Source organism: Ixodes scapularis, unplaced genomic scaffold (assembly GCF_016920785.2).
Source record: "Ixodes scapularis isolate PalLabHiFi unplaced genomic scaffold, ASM1692078v2 PGA_scaffold6__148_contigs__length_123643588, whole genome shotgun sequence".
NCBI classification, from domain to species: Eukaryota; Metazoa; Arthropoda; class Arachnida; order Ixodida; family Ixodidae; genus Ixodes; species Ixodes scapularis.
Genome location: NW_024609881.1, coordinates 91,211,223 through 91,232,553, shown reverse-complemented (window position 1 = coordinate 91,232,553; position 21,331 = coordinate 91,211,223). Strand labels below are relative to the sequence as shown.

Genomic DNA, 21,331 nt, shown 5'->3' with positions numbered 1-21,331 from the left:
AGTGATCCTGGGTTCAATCCTCCACCTCTGCCCGTTTTGATCTGGATGAGCATCGTATTGGTGTGCGGTCGTGTATCACTACTGCGTGATGGACATTAAAGACCCCAGGCTAGCGGTTGTACTGCACTGGCTAAATTGCTACTCTACAGCTGGGTCTGCCCGTTGAGGCAGACTAAGTTCTAGGCTGTATAAACATAAACACTCACCAATTTCTTTTTTTTACAAGAAGTTTCATAACGAGGAATGGATGCTGTCAAAACTCGGCACCCTAAAAAAACAAAAAAAAACAGATATTTTGTTTTTTGAATTGCCTGCTTGTGCCTGTCAGCGATGTGCTGCTGGGAAGCGTGGGAATATGTGAATGTTTTTGGCATGGCTTTCATTTGCCGTTTTCTCAATAACTATTCGAATTTAGAGGTGCAGACATGTCTCCTTAATGTAATGTCTGTATACCCTGCTACGTAGACACATACGCCGCTACGTAGCCAAAACTTTTGGGGACAAAATGGGTAACTATGGGCACTTTGGACTCATTCTTATGGATGGCTTACAACCTTACATAATGGACATGATGGTACAGAGGTGTCCACATTAACAAGACACAACTGCAGTGAATAGCATGCCTAAAAGAGGGAAGCCCGAGTATTCAAAAGATGTAGATAGTTTGCATTGTTAAAAAAAAAATCGGCAGATTACCCTTTTAGATAGCCCACTTTTAGTAAGTGTAGTGTTTGGATCAATGATGACCGCGGCGTAAATGCAGCTAGTTAGCTACCGCAGGGCATAAGCAAACATTGCTTACTGGAAGGTACAGTTATCTTTGCTACACTGACCCTCGCCACGATAACAAGTTTGGCAGGGACACATACACTAGAAATAGCATTTTTCAACTTTTTTTTTTGGCGTTTCGAATGTTAGTTTATTTCTTATTTTCAACCGACTTGCTCTCGATTTTAGGTGGGTTTTCTCTCGGGGTGTTACAGTATCTTTTTTAACTCCCCAGCCTTTGCCCTTTCTGGTATGCTATTTAATTTAGTATATTGCAAAATTCAGAATAATTAATGTGAAATTGGCAAATGGAGGTGATGCCGAAGCCAACTTTCGAATATACCCGCGCTTTTCAGGGCCATGACGTCAGTGGCAGGCGCGCTTGCAGGTTGAGCAGGCAGTATAAAAAGGAGAGCATGCTGGTGCGAACTTCCAAAGCATGAATTCGGCATCATGAAACTGCGTATAAATCAGTTGGGAACAAAAGTTTTACATTCCAAAGAGTGAACCCTCTGCCTGCTGCTGCCGTCACTTTTTCTTTGTAGCCAGTAGAGATTTTCAGTTTAAAAAAAGTAAAGCAGCAAGGACCAAAAAAAGACATGATTTATTAACTTTGCAAAAACAAAATTTTGGCCTAATATTTGGGTTATTAGTCCAGCTATGTTGGTGCATTTCAGTGGCGTAGCCAGTTTTTTTTTTTTGTGGGGGGGGGGGGGGGCTGGGGCTGGGGCTGGGATGTCCATAACTGGGTTGCGGAGAGGGGAGGGGGGAGTCAAAATGCATGTGTATATTATAGGGTCTGCTGAAGTTCAGGAGGGCTAAAGCCCCATAAGCCCCCCCCTCCCCCTGGCTACGCCCCTGGTGCATTAGTAAATTTTTGTGTCAAATTGGAGACCACAAAAAGAACACCGGAGTGCCCGTCTTAACAAGGTTGCGCACAATTTCAGAAGCATCCGCTGTCCTCCGAGGATGTGTGACGAGCGGCGGTGGAGGAGGCATGCTGCTCGGAGGACGTCTCGGAGTGCGGAGGGGCGTCGCTGAGGCAGCGGAGGCGGGAGGCGCGGCATGGGGGATGTCGGCTCCGAGGTGCGACAGCCCGCCGACGGCACAGAGCGCCCCCACCACCGCGACAGGTCGCCGGGTGCCCCGCCACCGTGGGACCCCGGCAAGGTAATGTGGCCATCTCTGTAAGCACTCTTTTATAAAAGCACCGAAAGGAGGCGCAGTTGCACGTTTACGTCCCAGGGAACCTGTGGTCGAATCGGGGGACAGACATTCCCCACAGTAGGCACCGTGCTTGTTGCGATATTCATCAAATATTTTATGACCAGTTCTCCGGGTGATTAACTAAAGGTCCGGTTAGCGAGTGCTTTGTTGGAGAGTTTTTGATACGCCTGTGAGACGACCGATCCTGTCATATGTGGGGAGTAGCACAGTGGAAAGACCTCAGTGAATTCGCAAATTTATGGTTTCTTTAGAACTTTGCCGTCCCAGGAATTTTGACATCAACAGGTTCAGAAGGCCTGCCGAAACGGAGTGCACGGCTTGTGTTTGTAAACGGAAAGAGGGTCTATACTTCGTCGTAGCGTAACTTGGCAAACGGCGAAGGCTACAGTTCGTGAACCAGTCGGCGCGTCGGAGAGACACGCGTGGACTACACTCTGTCTGACTAGTTGCATGCATTGCTGACAAACCCATGGGTGGGAGAGGGAGAAAAGCAGCTCTTGGTACTAGTTTCGAGTGGCGGGCTAATCTCGTGGTGCGAGAAAAGTGAAGTCCGACAAGTACAGCATGGGGTTCGGGTAAGGGGAGTTCCTCGTTCCCCTCTTCTCCAACTGCTTGAGTTGTGCTCTTGCCCCCGTACCTCTGGCGAAGACTGTCAGATGCTTTGACACCACTGCTCTTATTGGCTCTAGGGGACTGTGCGTTTGCTCTTTGCCAAGTTATGGTAAAACAAAGTATAACATGGTGACTGGAACGTGTCTTATACTGGTACACTTAATGCGACCTCGTTCGTTCTTCCTCGATTTCCACCCGATGATGTTTCACCTGTGTCACACCGTTGCCTGTTGTGATTCAAAAGGTGGTATGGCAGACGTCTGTTCTGCCGTGGCTCGTTGTGCAGAACTACAGGCTACGACAGCTAAAGCTGACACGAGATGGGGACGCCACGACGACAGTGACTTGCGTCTGCTCATCATCTTAGCCGTCATGTACGAACGCGCTAGTCACGTGCCACGAGCGAGTACTCTGGCACCATTCGCTTCTAAGGGCCGCTCATTCCAGTGGTGCGTCACAATTTGCTATATTTTTCTACTCTGCGTGTGTTCGTGATTATATATGTGAAATGTTTTTTTGTTTTGTTTTGCTGCTTTTTCGTATAACTTGATCAATCAATCCTTCCTACCTTGGCTGCCCTACGGCGGCCGGTAATATCAATAAATAAATAAAAATTTGCTTCCAAGGGCCGCACAAGGTATGGGCTTCATGCGCTGGCACATTTTACGCTACTTGTTGGAGAGACGCAAACACATGAAGGGGCTCTATAGTCGGTGTCAGGTTTATGTGCTCAGGGGAAGCTCCTCTCATCTCTTTCCACTTTAGCAGAGCGAAAGCTGGAGAGGAGGCGACCTCCTCTCTGTCGTTCATTTTGCCATAATGGAAAGATTGTGGGAAGAGCTTCCCCTCAACTCTTAACCTGCCACCGACTGTAATTCCTGCCGGTGCCCCATGCACTTTAGGCATGCGCGTGAAGGTAGCTTTTCCAGGCTTGCAATCGCACATGCTCGCACGAGCCGAGAAATGACGGTTCAGAAAGACAGCCTGTGACTCTGGCGATGCAACGATCCGCGCTGGCCTCACGCAGCTCATTACGCAGGTCCCGCAGACGGACCTCCGCTCCCTGCCCCCAGGATGCAGCGGGGGAGGGGAGGAGAGGGGCCCCCAGGGGTGCCTGCGGTGGGCGTGCGACCTGCGCAGCCTGTTGTGCGACCACGAGGGACTCCAGCTCCTGGAGGCCTTCCTGGAGCAGGAGGGGGCGGACACGGGCTGCCTGTCCTTCTGGTACGCCTGCAACGGGTTCCGCTCCTGCGACGACCCGGAGGTCAAGCTGCAGGTGAGGCGCGGAGGGACGGGGCGTCGGAGTTGTTGGGGGCTTTGTACTGCGATAGGGAGTTGGGATGAGGTACTGCGAGAATTGGTAAAATTTTGGGAAGCTTGCTTCACGCCTACTGCGTATCTGAATTGAGGAATTGAGCGTCGGTTTTGGGAAGACCTCACATATGCTGCGAGATCTGATAGGGAAATTGGACTGAAGCATTGTAAGTATTTGGGGAAACTACCTGTGCTGCAAGTTTTGATTGGGGAAATTGGTCAAAGCATTGCAAGGGTTAGGATAACCTGGGAAAAGCATTACCTATGCTGTAGCATCAGATAGGGAATTGGGCTAAAAGGGACACTGACACCCCCAAAATTAATTTTTTTTAATTTTTTTCCAGACGTTTATTATGGTGTAAGACTACCCAATCAGTATTTCGCTACAACATTACATATATTTTTAATGAAGTAAAAAAACGCACCTTCTTGAAACCGAAACTGGACTGGGAAGGAAGAAGAAACATAGAGGTGGAGAGAGTTGACGGAAGTCACACGGCTCTGGAACTTTTCTATTTCCAATCAACGTATTTGCAGCTTCTTAGAAGCCACAAAAAATGGATATCATATTTCTTTTCCATTTTTAATATTGTGTGTGTGCCTTCGATGACCCACGACTTTGAATATATTCGGTGGTTGTGCCTAAACCATAGAAAACGGCACGTGACCACAGATAGGAGAGTGAGCGTGACCCAAACCGACCAGTTCTCGGGTGGAAAGAAAACGAGTTGCAAGCCGCGGATTGTTTTCTGGGTATTTGGGCTCTCAAATGTCATGTACAAATAAAAACCTTGGCATGCATAAATGCCCTGTCAGTGTCCCCTTAAAGGGGCCCTGCAATCATATTTAAAGGACACATGCAAAGGAAAAAAACATTTTTTTTAGACAGCTTAGATGGAAAAAGGATGTCATAAAACGCTTTTACAACGAAGAAACAAAATTTTAGAGCTATATTTACGGCACTATACGAATTTGAGGTTGGCGCTCGCGGGAGCCGCCGCTGGTCACGTGGTAGGCCCGCGCGCCGCCGCGCTGCGTCGCCGCCGCACGCTGAGCGTTGTGCGAACGCCGCTTCAACGCGTTTCTCCACGCCGCCGTCACCGCCGCCACACAAGTTCGTCTGCTTCGGGGCGCCGCCGCCGTCGTCTGACCGGCGCACAGGTCTATCACGTGACTGCTTGCGCTTTTTCAGGAGTTTCCTTTGGGCTCTAAAAGTTACTTATTCGTCTTGGTTTTTTGTTATACTTCAAACAAGATGAATAAGTTACTTTTAGAGGCCATAGGAAGCTTCCGAAAGAGCGCAAGCACCATGTGATAAATAAAGACCAGTCACGTGATAAATACGGACCACTTTTCCGCGGTGCCCGCGGGCACCAACTACAAATTCGTTTTGCGCCGTAAATATAGCTCTAAAAATTTTTCTTCGTTGTAAAATCGTTTTATGGAATCCTTTTTCCATCTAAGCCGTTTAAAAAAATTTTTTTTTCCTTTGCATGTGTCCTTTAAGCGTCTTACCTTTTTTTGCGGTTTCCACGTCTCTTGGGGTTCGGGCAAGCCAGCGGGCACGGAGAGAGTAACTACCGTATTTGCACGAATATAACGCGACCACGAATATAACGCGAGGGCAGGTTTTGATGCCCTCAAAAAGAAAAAAAAAATATTATTACTATTATAACGCGAACCGAGGCCGCGTCTATTTCTCGCACTCGGGGACATAGCAGATGTGAAAAGTCAATGGAAATAGAAGAAATATCAGTTTATGTTTTGACTGCACTCATCCTCACAGTTCAGGTCCTTCCGTTTACAATCCACTTGGCGACTACGCAGATAAGCAGCAGCACGGCACCTGCTTGTCTGGTAGTTCATTTTTCTTCCGTGCGAGCTCGTCGGCAGCCCACAATCCAAACAAGGCACGAAGCAGAAGCACCAACACACAAACACCGGATCACTCTGGAGCAGAAACTAAACAATGCGCAGCAGAAAAAAAGACTGCTGAATCCGATACACGATCATACTTCTTGTTCTGGTCCCTCTGCATAAACAAATGCCTCGTGTTGCACGATTGCGTAAACGTTGGCGTAAACGCGGTTAGTGGTCTTGGCTTGGCTTGTGTTGACTTGACTTGGCCCGGCTTGGCTTGGCTCGAATTGGCCGGTGCCCGCATTCCCGCATGCTGTGTGTGTGCGCGCGCGCGCTGAGTTTCTGCGGCGTGCGCGCGTTGTACAAACACAAAAATGATAAAAATGCTTTTTTATGTTTTCTATTCGTCCCTTCACGTGGCCCAATAGCTAATAAATTCTCTTCCACACTCCCACTTCTTTTCCCACCGGATATTTTGCATTGAGCCGAAGGGATGGTTTTCTCCTCTGGCTTTCTCCAGACTCGCGCGCCTCGTGGCTGAACTCGATTCCGAATATAACGCGAGGTGCGTTTTGGAGCACGTAATTTCGGAAAAAAACTCGCGTTATATTCGTGCAAATACGGTATATATCGGTGCGTCATATTTTTACCGGACAGCGCGGAAACCTCCTCCACCGACGAGGGCGACCCGCGTTGCCGAAAGCGTGCGATATGTGATGTCTTTGGTCCTGGGCTTATTACTGGTCAGAGCCGCTAAAAGCTTTTTTTTTACTCGAGATACAAAATATAAGTGTCGCGAACCGTTTCAGTTATTTATGGATGTAGTTTTTGTTGAGTATTTTATATCAGAAAAGAAACAAATACAGTTTATAAAGTACGGAAACAAGAAAAGACCCGTTGATAAACCTGCCACCAAGCGGCGGGAAAAAATGGCGCATACTAGAAAGGGCCAGTGGGGTGAGGCGCCAACGAACGGCGCACGTAGAAAGGTCCCGGATGTACACGGCGGCGCTGCGGTCGTCTACCGGCTCGAGGATCCGACCAGTTCCGAGCGTTCCGAAGGCCTTCGGCACGGGCTTGGCTGGCGATTTGGCCATTTGGCGGTATGGCAGTGCGAAGTGGCTCCCGTTCTGAACTGATCTTTACCCCCTGTTTGCTGTCGTTTGTGGCCAATGAAGTGTTATGCTGAATTAGTCTCTAATCGCGCAGCAAAAGCAATGCGAGCCGCCCTGGCCGCCCGCTTCATACAGCCTATCCAACACGTGCTTTAGTGGCGCCCTCTCGAGCCGTCGACACGGAGTGCGGCAGCCGTGAGCACTCGATGAGCTCGCTACTCCTCCTGTAGTTCATGGCCACTCAAGCCAGGGCGTACGACGTCACGAAGGAGGTTATTTTTTGCTTGTTTTTGTAATTCTAATTTGCCTATAACTTTTAAAATAAAGCAAAATTTGAGAAACAAAAAGTTTCTTTAGGTTACTACGTTCAGTGTGCTCAGGTTCGGTGCAAACTAAAAAATGGTCAAAAAGTTGTTGCGGGCCCCTTGAAAGCCTGACATACAAACAGTTTTTCCTCAAGGTAGAAAAATCCTCCTTGCCACCCTTCCCATTTCCCCCTCTCCTGCTGCTATCTTGATGGTGGTAGTGGTGGCTCTTTTTGTTGCTGCATCTTGGGGCTAGATGAGCCACAAGCTTATCCTGGCAGCGCTAAAGTAATGATGCCGAATCTGTCCAATCCATCTGAAACATCGAGCCAAGCCGACAGTCAAGCCAGCGAAACATCCAAAATAGCAAGCCTCTCGGCGATCGCCACTCGTAACTCTTTTAGTCCGAAAAACTGAACTTTCGGACTGCAAACTGTCCGAAAAATTGGTTGTTAATATCTGCTATTTCGATTGGGTAAGTCGTGGTTCCTCGTCAGTGTCCAAAATAACAAACAAGCAAGTCCGAATGTTTGGCGTCCGCAAAAACGGTCGGAGACTGATACTACCTTTTAGCACGTCATTCTTTCTTGGCCTTTCTGAGAATGTTCTAGACGACCATATCTCATGGACAGAACATACACTTGGTCTCGCAAATAGTGCAAAACCATTGCTCTAACGAAATGCAGTTCTGTGGTCACTTCACGGGTGGCGCCCTGATCGTCCGACGTTGCAAGGGCTCGGTTGTAAGCAGAAGTGAGTGCGTGAACGGGCCTGCTACTGTTTCCACGCAGTACATGAGGAGCATCTACAAGAACTACATCCGCAAGCACGTGGTGGAGCTGTCGCCCGCCACGCGCGCTGAGATAGAGGAGCGGATTAAGGAGGGCTCGGCTAATTCGACGACCTTCGACCGCGCCCAGCGGGAGTTCGAGTCGTTTCTCGAGCGCGACGCCTACCCCAAGTTCCTCCAGTCGGACCTCTACGTGGAGAGGGTCGAGCAGACTCACGCCCGCCTGCCGCAGGCATCGTCGTCGGCTCCGCCCAGGGTTGCCGTCGGAAGGAGTCCTGCTGCTGCGTCCAACGTCTGCACTGCGGTGAGAATGGCCTTTTTGGAGGAGGACGGAATTTCTGAGCGATAGCTGCGTGTGGGAACCGTCCAGAATGCGTACCCGGTTCAAACATTGTCGGTGATTTTCAGAAATTTTCATTTGGAAAGGGCAACTAACGGAGCCCGCAAATGCGCAGAGACGAACGGCAAATGCCACCGGGAACGCGCCCCATTTTTCTTAATTGAAAGCTTCCGAAAATTGTTGGTAACACTTTTGAACCAGGTAAGAGTTAGTTCTGAAACTTTGGCTTGTAGGCTTGATAGCTTAGTGCTACGTATAGGTGGGGCCGAATGCGGTCAGGTTGAATGCGGTCTCTTGACCTGAGTTTTCGGGTTCTTACTAAGGTCACTGGGACGTTAATGGGCCGAAGAAATTAACCTGTCTTGCATACTTTTCATTTTGTCCCTGTTGTTTCTGCTTCCTTTTTTCCTTCACACTTTCTTCTGTCGTCTGCTCCTTTTGTCGTCTGCCGTCGGAACAGGTGGACAGCCAGTGTTCCGTGGCGGTTCCCAGACCGTCTTCGGGCTTGACCTGCGAGCCGGCCTCGTCGTCCGGCTGCGAAGACGGCTCGGGGCCCGTGCTGCTTCCGCAGGGACTAGACATCTTGCCAACGCTCAGGGAAGACGAGGAGCTGGGACCGGAATGGCCGCCGCCCGCGGCTGCTCTGACGCGTCGCAACGTGCGAAAGATGTACCGCTACAGCGATCTGGTGCCGCGGCTGGCCAAGGCAGCGTCGGATGTCCCTGTCGCCATGGCAGTGTAAGCAGAATTTCCATTTTCTAGCATTATACCTAGCACCTGTGGAATGGAGTGTTCCTTTAGGCTTATGCTCAGCGTCATCTTTTTGTGTGCTATGTTGTGCACTCGCGCAGGTAGGTTTTGCGGCACTGCAGAAGCTATGCTGGTCTATGTCAGTATAGCACAGAAATGTAGACGCCGACAGTAGTCTTCCGTTAAAGCTAGCATTCTTTTGGACTTAGGAAATACATGGATTCTGCTGGACACTTCATTTCTGCATTTGTGACTGCAGTTCCAGTTAATCTGGCTACAATGGACCGCTTTTTTGACAACTACGGATATGACGGTCTACTGCTGGATACATGGGAAAACCGTCAAGGTGTCGAGCAACGACTGTTGTGCATAAATGTTTCGTTTGCTTATGACAACTTCATTTGAGCGAACGGTCTGCCATCCATCCCGACTGACCTCCGAAGCATCTCTTCTGCCCGTTTAACCACGCTTCCTCTCAAACCGTAGGGTACAAGCGAGTCACGACGCTCATGGAAATGAAAACGGCATAAGGAAAACGGGAGACAAGCGGTACCATGTGTGCAACACTGCTCACCCGGTTTTCGCCCGACGTGTTGCAGGTCTGCACGGTCTGGAACCGGCGGCGGCGGCGTGCCGAACCCGTACCATGTGCGCAACTCCTACTTTGTCCCGCCGTCCGCCCAGGACAGCGAGTTGCACAGCCTCTCGTCAGGGGCCTACACCGATGACACCAGCACGGAAGTGTGAGTGCCTTGGCCTCGGTCCCTGAAGACGCGACCTCGTTTCCGGTCCCTTAATTTCTGTCCGAGGATGTCGTGGAAGTGTTGCGCTCTTGTCCGTCACGATGTCGTCTTTTGCTTCACTGTAATGCAGCAAACGATGAATGCTATGGTTCTGGCGAGCCAATCGGCACTTAGGAGGGAGACACGACTGTGATCTCGCTATTGTGTTATCCACTTATAGCGATAGCGAAAAAAAAAAGCCCGAAATTCGATAGTTACACCCGATTGTCATTGTATCTGGACTAGTAACCAATCGTTACTAGTTAAGAAACAGATTTCATAAGCGGTACATTGTTACACAGGGTATCGTTATAAGTGTATCGCGCCATACTTGCACGCCTTACCGTCCAAGCCACGGGTAGGACAGGAAGGAGAGCCGCTCTTGTATGAATTTTGAGGGACGGGCCGGTCTTCTGGGTAGACAAACGCAACGTCTGGAACATACAAAAGAGGGCCGCGCTCTTGCCTCCATACTTTTGGTGAGAGCCGTCACGTGCCTTGCCTTCGTTGACCCGATTGGCTCGAAGGGGGGCGTAGTGTTTGCGAAGTTGCGGCGAAGTAACGTATGGCGGCAGTGCAGAGGGGGAGACGGATGCGACAGACGATTGCTTTGCCGCGGGTCGTTTTCCGGCTCGATAATTCGCGGGTGCTTTGGGAGTTGGGAAGTTGCGACGACGGCGACGCTCGCATTCTTCTACGACCAATCGCCGGGGCAGCGAGCTAATGCAACGCTATTCATCACCCCTTTAGGGCCGCTTCCAGGCACCGTGACGACGGGGTTGCGTCGGGGTACGAGATGTGGTGTGAAAGATGGCGTCGCACTTTTGCAGGGATGCCAATCCACCAACGAAGGAGACACGGAGCCAGCGGGCGAGCCAGGGGGCCGCCATCCGCAAGAACGCCAACATCAACCGGGACTCGCTGGGGGAGCACGTCATCATCCCGGTGAGGCCCCGTCGCTTTTGTGCAGCGGCTGCCATTTCTCGCCGTGCAGGGCCGCCGTCTCAAGGATAGCAGAAACAATGCATGGTGGTCTCTCTTGAACATGCTCGCTGCGACTTTTGCGGCACGACGTCGGCGACGTTTATAGGTCAGATAACGTTGTACACCAAGCCGTGGGGTAATGTCGCGTCGCACCTTGGTACCGCGTTGCATCACATGCATATCCTACATACTTATCGCTAACGAATTTGCGTAATGGAAGTTTATGTGGTACAGTAGACAAAAGGATAGCCTTAGCATCAGAGGTGGATTTCAACATTTTGCTGACCTAGGCTTTAACCATACCCCCGCTTCCCATGATCAGTGACCATGGGGAGAGGGGGTTGGAGGGGGAACTAGCTAAGTTTAGAATTTAAATTTTCAAATGTATATAGATTTTGAGCTAGAATTCCCAAAATAGCTAAATTTGAAGCTAGATTTACAACAAAAACCAGAGCCAATTAATTAATGCGGTCCAAGCCAGAACTGCACGTGTTCCCCCAGTTCGTCCCTAGAAACATTGTCCGTATGGCGGGGCATCCTTATTAACTAGACGTGACCCCATTCGTCCGTTTCCCCGGCCCCCCCAGCGCACGCAGATGGACCACCCGTACAGCCTGGCCGAGAAAGACCCGGCCCAGTTTGCGGCTTCCATCATTGAAAAGCTGCGGGCCGTCAAGAAGCAGGCCGACTGCGGGGAGAAGATGGAGCGCTTCCACCGCGCCCAGGCTGAGGACTTCCCCAACGCCCGGCTTCCCTCCGGCGGGGCTGCGGCTACGGCTTCGGCCGTGCCCGGCCAGCAAGCCGACCCCGCGTTCTGCGCCGAGAAGTTCCTGGGGCTGGCGGGGGAGGAGGTGAACTCGCAGAGCATCCTGGACGAGCACGTGTCGAGGGTCTTCGACTCGCCGTTGACGCAGACGCCGCCGAGGTCGACGTCGCCGCGGAGGCGGGCTGCGGCGGCAGCGTCCATGTCGCCCTACGCGGTGCTGGGGCACCAGCTGAAGCTGCGTAAGGTAAGGAGATTGCGGTCGGCTGCCTTTTTCCTTTCTTTTTTCCATTTTGACCTGAGCTGGTTTCATTGCGGTTGCACAAAAGTTGGCTTTAATGTTGACCGATGGGGGAGTAAATGGGGAAAAATGGGGAGGGAGGGTAAATTGTATCAAACTGCCTGGAAAAGCTGGGGAGGAAGGAGGGAATTAGGGGAAGTTTTGTGGGGAGATCTGGAAGTTGTGGTGTTTTGGGGGAAGTTAGGAAACATTATGACCTTTATGAGGGATCCTGAAGGAAATTGTGGGGAAGGATCTGGTTGAGATGAGTGGAAAGAAAAGGTAATTGTGGGGAGACGTGGACATTGGGAAATTTTTTGGGAAGTTCTGGAACTTCCCCGAAGACGGAGAATCTAAGAGATATTGTGGGGAAGTACCTGGAAAAGGTGGGGAAAAAGGAGGGTACTTGGGGGAAATTTTGTGGGGAGGCCTGGAAATCGTTGAATCTCGGGAAAAATGGCGGAGTCGAAAATTTTTGGAAGATTGTTGGTGCAAATACAGAAAAGTAGGGGAATCATTGGAACATTGTTGGGAAACGTGACAAAAATGGATAAATAGTGAAAACAATAGAGCAATTTAGGGAAACATACATTGCTGACTCCTTTTTATTTCTTTTCTATTGTTAAAGTCCAACATGAAAATCTGCTTGGTAGCTCGGAATGTCGTTGAAAACTCTTTTCATGTACAACATGCATTTTATAATGTTTGAAATGCAATATAGTTAGAGCATGTTGTGGCATGCAGAAACTGCAACATCCCCTAATCGGCTCGTAGTCCTTGCAAATTTACCTCGGGGTTTCTTACAGTGGTGATAAGGGTTACCCGGGAAGTAAAACTAGAGGTAGAGTAAGGAACCTTTGAAAGGGGCAGTGCAGTTATTTTAATGTTGAAAGAAGTCGCAGCTTGAATTCCTTTTTATTGTTTCCCTGGGCACAAGTCAGAGAAAACGCACCGTCTTCTCCCGAAATGCTGAGATTCCGCTGCGCCATCGAAGAGGAAAAGACATAATTAGCCGGTCTGCAGCCGCGTGGGGAGGTCACCGGAACCATGGTGTGCCGTCATCGAGAGTACACAGAAGTCAACGAAACCAGTCCCCTCCGCCGCTACGCTTACCGTCAGCCATGTGGCAAACCGTCTTTGTGTGCCACTGTGGTCACATGGTGCTTGTGCTCTTTTGGAAGCTTCTGTGGGCTCTAAAAATTAGTTATTAATCTTTGTTTTAGGTGCAACAAGAAAAAACAACAGTTATTAAGTAACTTCTAGCTCCCATAGGAAGCTCCCGAAAGAGCGCAAGAACCACATGATAGACCTGTGCGCCAGTCAGAAGTTGGCAACGGCGACGCGACGGAGTCTTCCCTTCCGGCGGCAACTTGGAGAAACGCATTCAACCGGCGGAGTGCTACGCTCGGTGTGCGGCGGCGACGGCGGGCAGCTGTTGGGAATTTCAGTGGCGGCGCTGAATGGCTCCGGCGTATCTTACGGCGGTGGCAGCGCAGCACGGCGGCTCTCATGGGTGGCAACTACAAATTCGTTTTGGGCCGTAAATATAGTACTAAAAATATTTTTGTTTGTTGTAAATTCATTTTATGACATCCTTTTCCCATCCAGGCTCTTTAAAATAAGGTTTTTCCCTTTGCATATGGCTTTTTATAAGGGTCCTCCAAATTTCTATTTGTTTCTTTCCTTTTTTTTTTTTTTAATTAAAACTAGCTTGCGTAAGAAGAAATGGCTTTCTGTTCGTCCTTCCATAGGCAACGCACAAAAATTCACAAAGTCAATTGGCCGAAGTCCGAAAATTGTTGCACCGCCCTTTCGGGTTGTTAATTGGCCGAAGTCCACCACTTTAGCCCTGTGTTAAATTTTTTTTTCCCCAACAGATGTTTTCCAGTGGTCGGGTTTTGTTTCCGAGGGAATGCTATAAAGCAGGGATCAGCGCACGGGTGTTTTCTTAATTATATAGCGAAAGCACGTTCAGCGCTTGCAAGCTGTTTAGGTTCAGAAGCATTGAATAAAAATGTAGAAGGCGAGAAGTCGTAATTCTTTGTCCGTTCGGTTCCATTTTGGCATGTCCTCTTCCGCGACATACCAGCGACTTCGGATTCCTTACCTGAGGTACTTTAAAGAGTTACTTCGTCGGATGACAACGGAGAAACTCTTTAACCCTTTGAATTTAATTCAAAGTATTAAATCCCCTGAATTAAATTCAGAGGATTTAATTTAAATAGAATCTAAATCCCCTGAATTTTATTCCGAAAAGTGTAAAGTCTGAATTGAAAGAGCCAGCCCTTCCTTTGGCACTTCCGCAAGAGCGGACAATATGCAAAGGGAGCGTCTCATTTAAAAAAAATTTAAATACCCCAGCAAAGTGTAACTCTGTGTGAACATAATGTTTATGGTTCTCCGAAGATGTACCTCCCACAGTGCGTACAGTTTCAAGTTTAGGTGGGCACTTTCAAATGTGTAATCACTGCCGTAGAGGTTGATGCTACTATTGAAGGTACCACCGTCGTAAAAGTTTTTATATCCCGTGCCTCCGGTTCTTGTCACAGGAGCGTGATGCCTGCTCGAGCGACAGCGGTGCCGTGCGGGACTTCTCCCCGGATGAGGACGGGGTGCCACATGGGGTGCGGAGGCGGGCCCAAGGTCCCTGTGGAGGGGGCGGCGGTGGAGGGGGCGTTCCCAACGCGCCCCTCACGCGGGCGCCCCGTGGGGGGCCGCAACCCTCCGACTCGGGGCTGGACAGCGGCACAAGCGCCGCCTGCGAACCCCTGCCTGCGGTGCAAGGGTCTGCCGAACGGTGCGCCTGTCTCTCGTTGGCTCGTTTAATCATTCGTTCGTTCGTTGCATTGTGCCCTAAAATGGCGAGTGGGAACATACCCTTCACGCGCCGTGCAAGGGATTCGAGGTCGTGCTGCGTTTGAGTGAGCACGTCATATTCGACGTTTCAAATGGGGGAGTTACGACAGACGAACGACGAATGGCAGCTGTCTGTCAATGCGGAAGGGACGATTTGGGGGGGTGGTTGAGACTCCGACTCCGGAGAAATTTCTATAGTTGCCGACTTGCCTCAAAATCGCTTCGACATATAGATAGAAACACCTGGACTAGAAACCCGAATTACAAGTCACAAATATTTTTGTCATCGCAAAGTTATTGAACTAAATTCGGTCCGAGAGACTCTACCAGCAACACCGTAAACGTGACGTCAAACATTGCAATGGGGGGGGGGGGGGGGGGGGGCAGTACAGCTTGTTCCCGATGGCTTACAAGAAGCTGGACGGTGTGAAACAGATGCCGAAAAAACTCGCGCCAGCAAAGAAAAAAAGGAAATGCGAAATTCTGTCTTTTTAGGCTGCCCGCTCGACTCGTAGGTCGCACAGCCTGCGGCGTCGCCCCGAGGAAAAGCAAAATTCGAACATCTGTTTTGGCATTTTCTTCATTTTCTTTTTTCTCAAGAGCTGTTTCGAATTCAGAAATAACAAATCGTGTGCCGTGAAGGGTATAAAGACTGGGTATTCCGAAAATGCGTTTAGTCTTGGGAAGCTCCACAATCCACCAGCGGATTTTGTACACGTCGGCCTTCACGTGTGTGAAGGCAACGCCCGCCAGTTTCGAAGTTGTACTATCGAGGAGCTCACTCTGCCTCCGCGTGCAGGGTGAACACTTGGATCCTGAACCACAAGGTCCCTGGGTACCCCCTCAGTCCACCGGACGGCGAGAGGGACTCCCGCTCCCACAAGAAGTCGGCTACGTCGGGCACTTCGTCGCGCTCGAAGCAGAACTCCTTGGGGTGAGGAACGGCGGCGCGCCCAGCGTGGTCTTGCCTTCCACCGTAAATTGGGCTACCGTGACGTCTTGAGAGATGCCTCACCGCCGAAAGATAGCCTGCCCCCTATTTTCGGCCCCATTTGCTATTTTTTTTTTTTTTGAAAGAGCAAAAGATAGCCCACTTCTAGTAATTCCAGGGCCCTGGGACCTTGGCAAAAACGGTGTTATCTGATCAAGGTAAGAGATCAGCGAACATTGCTGAGACTGGGAAGGACAGTCGTCTTTGGTTCATCGTTTCCTTCCTGCAATCACGAGTTTCAAGGGTCACAAAACCTAAAACTAGTATTTTTTTTCAACTTGTCTTTATGGCACATTGAAAGTTTGCTTGCCCCTTATTCTCGTTTGATTTGCTACCGATTTTAGGCGGACAATCTCTCGGGATATCACGGTAGTCTTGAATGGTCTGCCGGTAGCATCTACGGCAGTGGTTCTCAAAAGGGGGTCCCTGAAGGCCTCCTTGGGGTCCTCGATGCGATCAGGGGTCGGTCAAACCAAACAATGAAACTGTTCTTTTTTTTTTTTTTGCTGCTGGCTGTCCTACGAAGCTAAAAGAGAAAACAGTGTGTGCAGAGTGTCCAGGGTTGATTGTTCTCCATTTTTGAGTTTCAAAGTTGCTTCAAAGTCTACTTTAGTCGTCGTAATCGTTCAATTCCACCCATCACTTTCACCAATCCAGAAGGGGTTCCCGAAATATCAGTGGTTGAGAATCGCTGGTCTGTAGGGTGTTTCCGAGTGCTGTTTGGGCAAACAAATTAGTGTAAGTAATCCAACGGACAGAGTGTATTGAGACTTTTCACAACGGTTTCTTTAGACGGCGCTTATACCACACTCAAATTTCACGAATGTGGGTTTCAGGAAAAAAAAAAATTATACTAAGCCTAAGTAGTTGGCACCCACGGGCCCCAACTACAAATTCGTACCGCGCCGTAAATATAGCTCTCAAAATTTTTCTTTTTGCTGGTAAATTTGTATTACGACTTCCTTTTTCTATCCAGGTTGTTTTAAAAAAAAAATTCTTTTTCTTTTGCATGTGTCTTTTAGAGTAATATTTCTTTGCTGAAATTTTGGAACATTTGGCATCCTTCGAATCTAAAAAAGGAGGGGGGCACTTAGGATTGAGTAGATATGCTAATACACTTCGATCCACTTATAACGATACCACGTATAACAATGTACTGCTTAAAATGATCAGTTTCTAGTCCAGATACAACAATAATCGGTTATAACGATTGAAGTTTTAGGTTTTTTCATTATCCTTATAAGTGGATTGCAATGTATTGAGCTAAGATTCTGCGTCGTTGATGGGCCACCACTTACCACGACGTGGTTCCCGCAGGCCGACGCGCAGCCGGCCGTTCGGCGGCGGGATGTCTGGATGCGGCTCCGTCTCTGGTTCCGGCTGGGGCCCCGGGCCCGAATCCGGATTCCAGCCGTCCCAGCAGCAGCCTCTGGACACCATGACCCAGCTGGTCGAAGCACGGCGGCGGCTGGAAGTCAACTACCCGCTGGCAGTGCAGCAAGCAGCTAAGACCAAGTGAGTGTGTGCCTCTGTTGTGTCGGTGTCATTTTGTATATAGAGCATCCACATCGCGATAAAGATCAGATTTTTGGGTTCGAAGTTCGCGGCGTACGCATCTCCTCTTCGTGGCCGCTGTGCCGGCGACCAAGACTGCAACGTAATATTGGCGACGAGGATGGGAACGGAAGTTGGAACGCTTGTTTTATTGCTTTATTGAGTGCCTCACCCTAATACTCTCGTGGACACTCTGGTGTGGTTCGAGTTCTGGTTTGATCTGTGTTCCTCCCAACCAAGCTGTAATCTTTTTTTTCTATTTTTTTTTTTTTACATGTAGCGGCATGTACGTGCAAGCAATGAAAACAATGTTTTTTCTTGTAGTCTCACTTTTTGAGGGCGTGTAGATTTTTTTGTTTTGGGCGAGTTTTGTTTTGGCGCGCTCCTCAGTCGTAATGTCCAGGCACTACTAGAGCAACAAACAAAAACAGTCGACACCGACGGGCTCCGTGCCTGTGCGGGATGCACGCGAAGGTGTCTTTTGGCAGGCTTCAAATCGCTCGCGCTTACTTCACGAGCACCAAAAGACTGCAGGCCTGGCAAAGCTACCTACCTTCGCCTGCACGCTGCACATGCACGAGGCTCGTCGGTGTCGGTTGTTTGTCTTGTCTGTCGCTCTAGTGGGCCTCAGGCATTGCAAAACGGCGAATCTGTGTACTTCGACCTCGAACTTCGTGGCAGACATTGCGATCTAGGATTTACCGACGAATTCGACATTCGACGACTGCAAAATCAAGGCAGCTACAGTTCCAAGTAAGCAAAGGCCTAGCAAGGCTGCTCAAAAGAGTGACTTGACGGCGCGAGGTCGGGGCTCCACTGCATACTACCGTGTCTCGAAACGCACAATACGAGAAATATGTTGTAGGTTGGAAGCATGTAGACATCAATTCACTTTTTCTTCGTAACATAGTGTCTTTTATAAATTAATGCTCTTCGCAGAGCACGCTACAGTGTTGCTGGGAAAAAAATTTTGTTTCTGGCAGGCTGGGAAAATGCCCAAAAAAACGTGGCACTCGCAAGATTATCCAGCCTAACATTTATAATATCTTTTTTTTAGGGGGGGGGGGGGGTTCTCGTAGGTGTTTGAAAGGAATGGGATGTCCCTCGACGAAAAGGCGATGCCACACTACTTTTAGACAATGCATTTCTAGGGGTCGTCTTTCTTACGGCGCGATTGTCGACACTGTTTTCTAGGGTAACTACCTCCATTTGGTCGGGGTTTTTGCCGAGGACATTGTGCAGATTGATGAGTTTAGGACAAAGTGGCATCACCTTTCGTCATACCCGTTTCGCCTTACAATGGACTGCAGTGAATCCTTCGAGCCGTTGGAGCCAGTCCAGTGTTGCAGGAGAGTCGTGCGCCCTTCTGGAGGGGTGCAGCGATACACTGAGTCACGTGATATGTTCGCAGCGCTTGATTGACTGTAGTCATGGACAGAAAGAGAAAGGCGAACAGTCTCATCTGAACACACGGTTTCCAGCACGCACATCATGTCTTCCGCCGTGTTGTCAAAGTTGGAAAACTCGCACCGGAGCAATTGAAGCTCCTTTTTGCTGTCTCCATTTTGTGGGGGGCCATAGGATGGCTCTTAGCATCCACCGTAGCCTGTCAGAAGGGAGCCAATACTCCGTCTCATCCTACGATAAACTAGGGCCCGAAGGCTGGCGTGCGGAGCACTACCTCAGCCTTGCATCCGCATTGCGAAAGAGTGCGCAAGATAAATTCCGATACCCAGCGTATGAAGAGCACTAATCTTACGCATATGGTCCTCTGTTGTGATAGTGCATTATTTTATATTGGTGAAGTAGGGTGCATGGCATTTAGTTTCATGAATATTCATGACATATTTTGTAAACATGTCAACTGTCTTGAGAAGTTGGAGGGCGCGCAGGCAAGCCTGACGTAAAGTTGTTTCGCCTTAAAGAGGTTATGACACGAAAATTAAACCGATAGATTATTCTTGAAATGGAATGCTCAGGGGCTACTTAGTATATACACCAAGTTACGCGATTTTTAGAGCTCTGGTAATTGCAATATTCAATTTACGAATTTTTATCATTTTCATCTGGCGACCAGGCAACATTGCCCAAGTTAGTCACACCATGGTGTCCATAAACCACGTGACCATGAACACTCTCTCATTCTAGGCGCCCCCGTGATCGCCCAAGCCCTCCTCGTCACGGTACGATCAGAACTGATCACACAGAACTCGGTATTCCGAAAGCTATTCTCGCTCTCGCCACCGGTCCTTTAACCTTCTAACCTGCATGCGCCTGCGAGATATTCCCGGGCGGCACTGACCACGGCGAGTTCGTCCGTAACTCATCGTCGCTGGAGCTGGTCGCCAACAGGTCGCAGACTCGCAGTCGAAATGAACAGCTTCCAACATCTTTTGATAGCAATCACTTTCATCGCTGCTGCGATCAATGTCGAACACTTCCACAAGGCGAGCGATGCCGTAAACGTAATCGTCACGGACCGCATGCTTGAAACGTGGAAGGTAAACGAGGCAGCTGAGGCTCGAGACGCCAAGAGAGCCAAATCTGTGGGTGCGTGCAAGGAGACACCGCGCTGGAGGCTGGCTATGTAGCCAACCTCCAGCTCCGCCCGGATCTGCTCCTCCGAGGGGCCCTCATATAAATCGATTTAAGCACAAAACTATCGCGCCATTTTCAAAACCAAATTTAGCAGAATTATAAGAACATATTATGGGTCCCAGCAGTATAGTTACAGTAGAACCTCGTTGATACGTTTTTCAGGGGACCGCGGAAAAAAAGCGTATCAACCGGGAAAGCGCAGCAACCGATAACGCACTTAAAGGCACTTTATATAAGATAGAAAGCAGCTCTTTTGGACTCAGACACGTTCACAAAAGCGCGTAATATCTACCTGCCGCTTCGAATTAATGGTATGCAGTAGAAGTCGTTTCTCGAGAAGCCGCAGTCCCCTCTCACTCTCCGCGCAGTCATGAACGTTTACGTAGCGGCGCAAGGTGTCCAACGCAGCGATCGCGTCCGCAAACGTGGGTGCAGCGTCATCGTTCGTTTTTTGCTCGTCTTCTTCATCACTTTCTTCGTTGTCGGCAGTAGTGAGGTCGGCCACAATGTCCGCCATGCTCTGCGGTTCAGAGGTAACGACGTTGTCGTCAAGCGACGCATATTCGCAGTAGGTAATGGGAGCTCCCATTTTTGCCATAGCATCTTCCATTTCTTGAGAATCATCGGCATCTTCGTCAGCGTTGTTTTTTGTTAACGCTTGTACTTGCCCCGCGCGTTGAAACCCGCACTTGCGGAAGCAGTGCTGCACAGTGGTAGCAGAGACGGTGTCCCACGCTGTAGCGAGAAAGTGCATCGCATCTAGGATGGAGAGCTTGGTCGGAGCGTCACCTCGTTCCACCATGGCAAGCGATCGCCGGACAATCCACTTCCGGTAGAAGTGCTTGACATTTTTTATTATGCCCGCGTCGAGCGGCTGGAGGTGACTCGTGGCATTCGGAGGAAGATCCTCCACCCGGACGTTCCTGAGAAACGACAACTCCTTTGGGTGGGCTGGACAGTTGTCGATGAACAGGAGTGCCTTTCTGTTTTGCGACCCCATTCGTGAGTCAAGGTATCGCAGAAACTCCTCGAAAAGAGCACTTGTCATCCATGCACGAGTGTTATTTCGGTAGTGGCAGGGCATCCGACGAAGGTTCTTTAAACATCGCGGGTTACGGAACTTTCCGATCACCCACGGTTTCATCATTTCTGACCCGTCCTCATTGCAACGCAGTAGAACAGTAAGCCGTTCCTTGCTACTCTTTCCTCCGTGGCAGGCTTCACCTTTCAGGCTCAATGACTTCGTCGGCTGCACATTGAAGAAAAGACCAGCTTCGTCGGCGTTGAAAACGTCACGTGGGTGGTACTCGGCGATGATCGAAGGCAGCGATGACTTAAATGCTTCCACACAGATTGGATCAACGCTGGCAGCTTCACCGCTCACCGCGCGGTACGAAATACCGTGACGCTTTCTGAAGCGGTCGACCCACCCGTTGGAACAC

The 21,331-nt window shown here is 49.6% G+C and overlaps 1 protein-coding gene across 1 annotated transcript in view; it reads left to right on the top strand.

Moving 5' to 3' along the window:
- The window catches only part of LOC120846575 (axin), a 32,874-nt gene that overhangs the window by 5,014 nt on the left and 6,529 nt on the right, over positions 1–21,331 (top strand). The window contains exons 2-11 of the mRNA XM_040218399.3: positions 1,716–1,938; positions 3,647–3,883; positions 7,993–8,295; positions 8,792–9,069; positions 9,681–9,824; positions 10,694–10,808; positions 11,435–11,857; positions 14,440–14,687; positions 15,546–15,680; positions 17,055–17,252. Of these exons, the coding sequence (XP_040074333.3) occupies positions 1,834–1,938; positions 3,647–3,883; positions 7,993–8,295; positions 8,792–9,069; positions 9,681–9,824; positions 10,694–10,808; positions 11,435–11,857; positions 14,440–14,687; positions 15,546–15,680; positions 17,055–17,252 (2,186 nt within the window). The 5' untranslated portion in view covers positions 1,716–1,833. The remainder of the gene's footprint in view (positions 1–1,715; positions 1,939–3,646; positions 3,884–7,992; positions 8,296–8,791; positions 9,070–9,680; positions 9,825–10,693; positions 10,809–11,434; positions 11,858–14,439; positions 14,688–15,545; positions 15,681–17,054; positions 17,253–21,331) is intronic.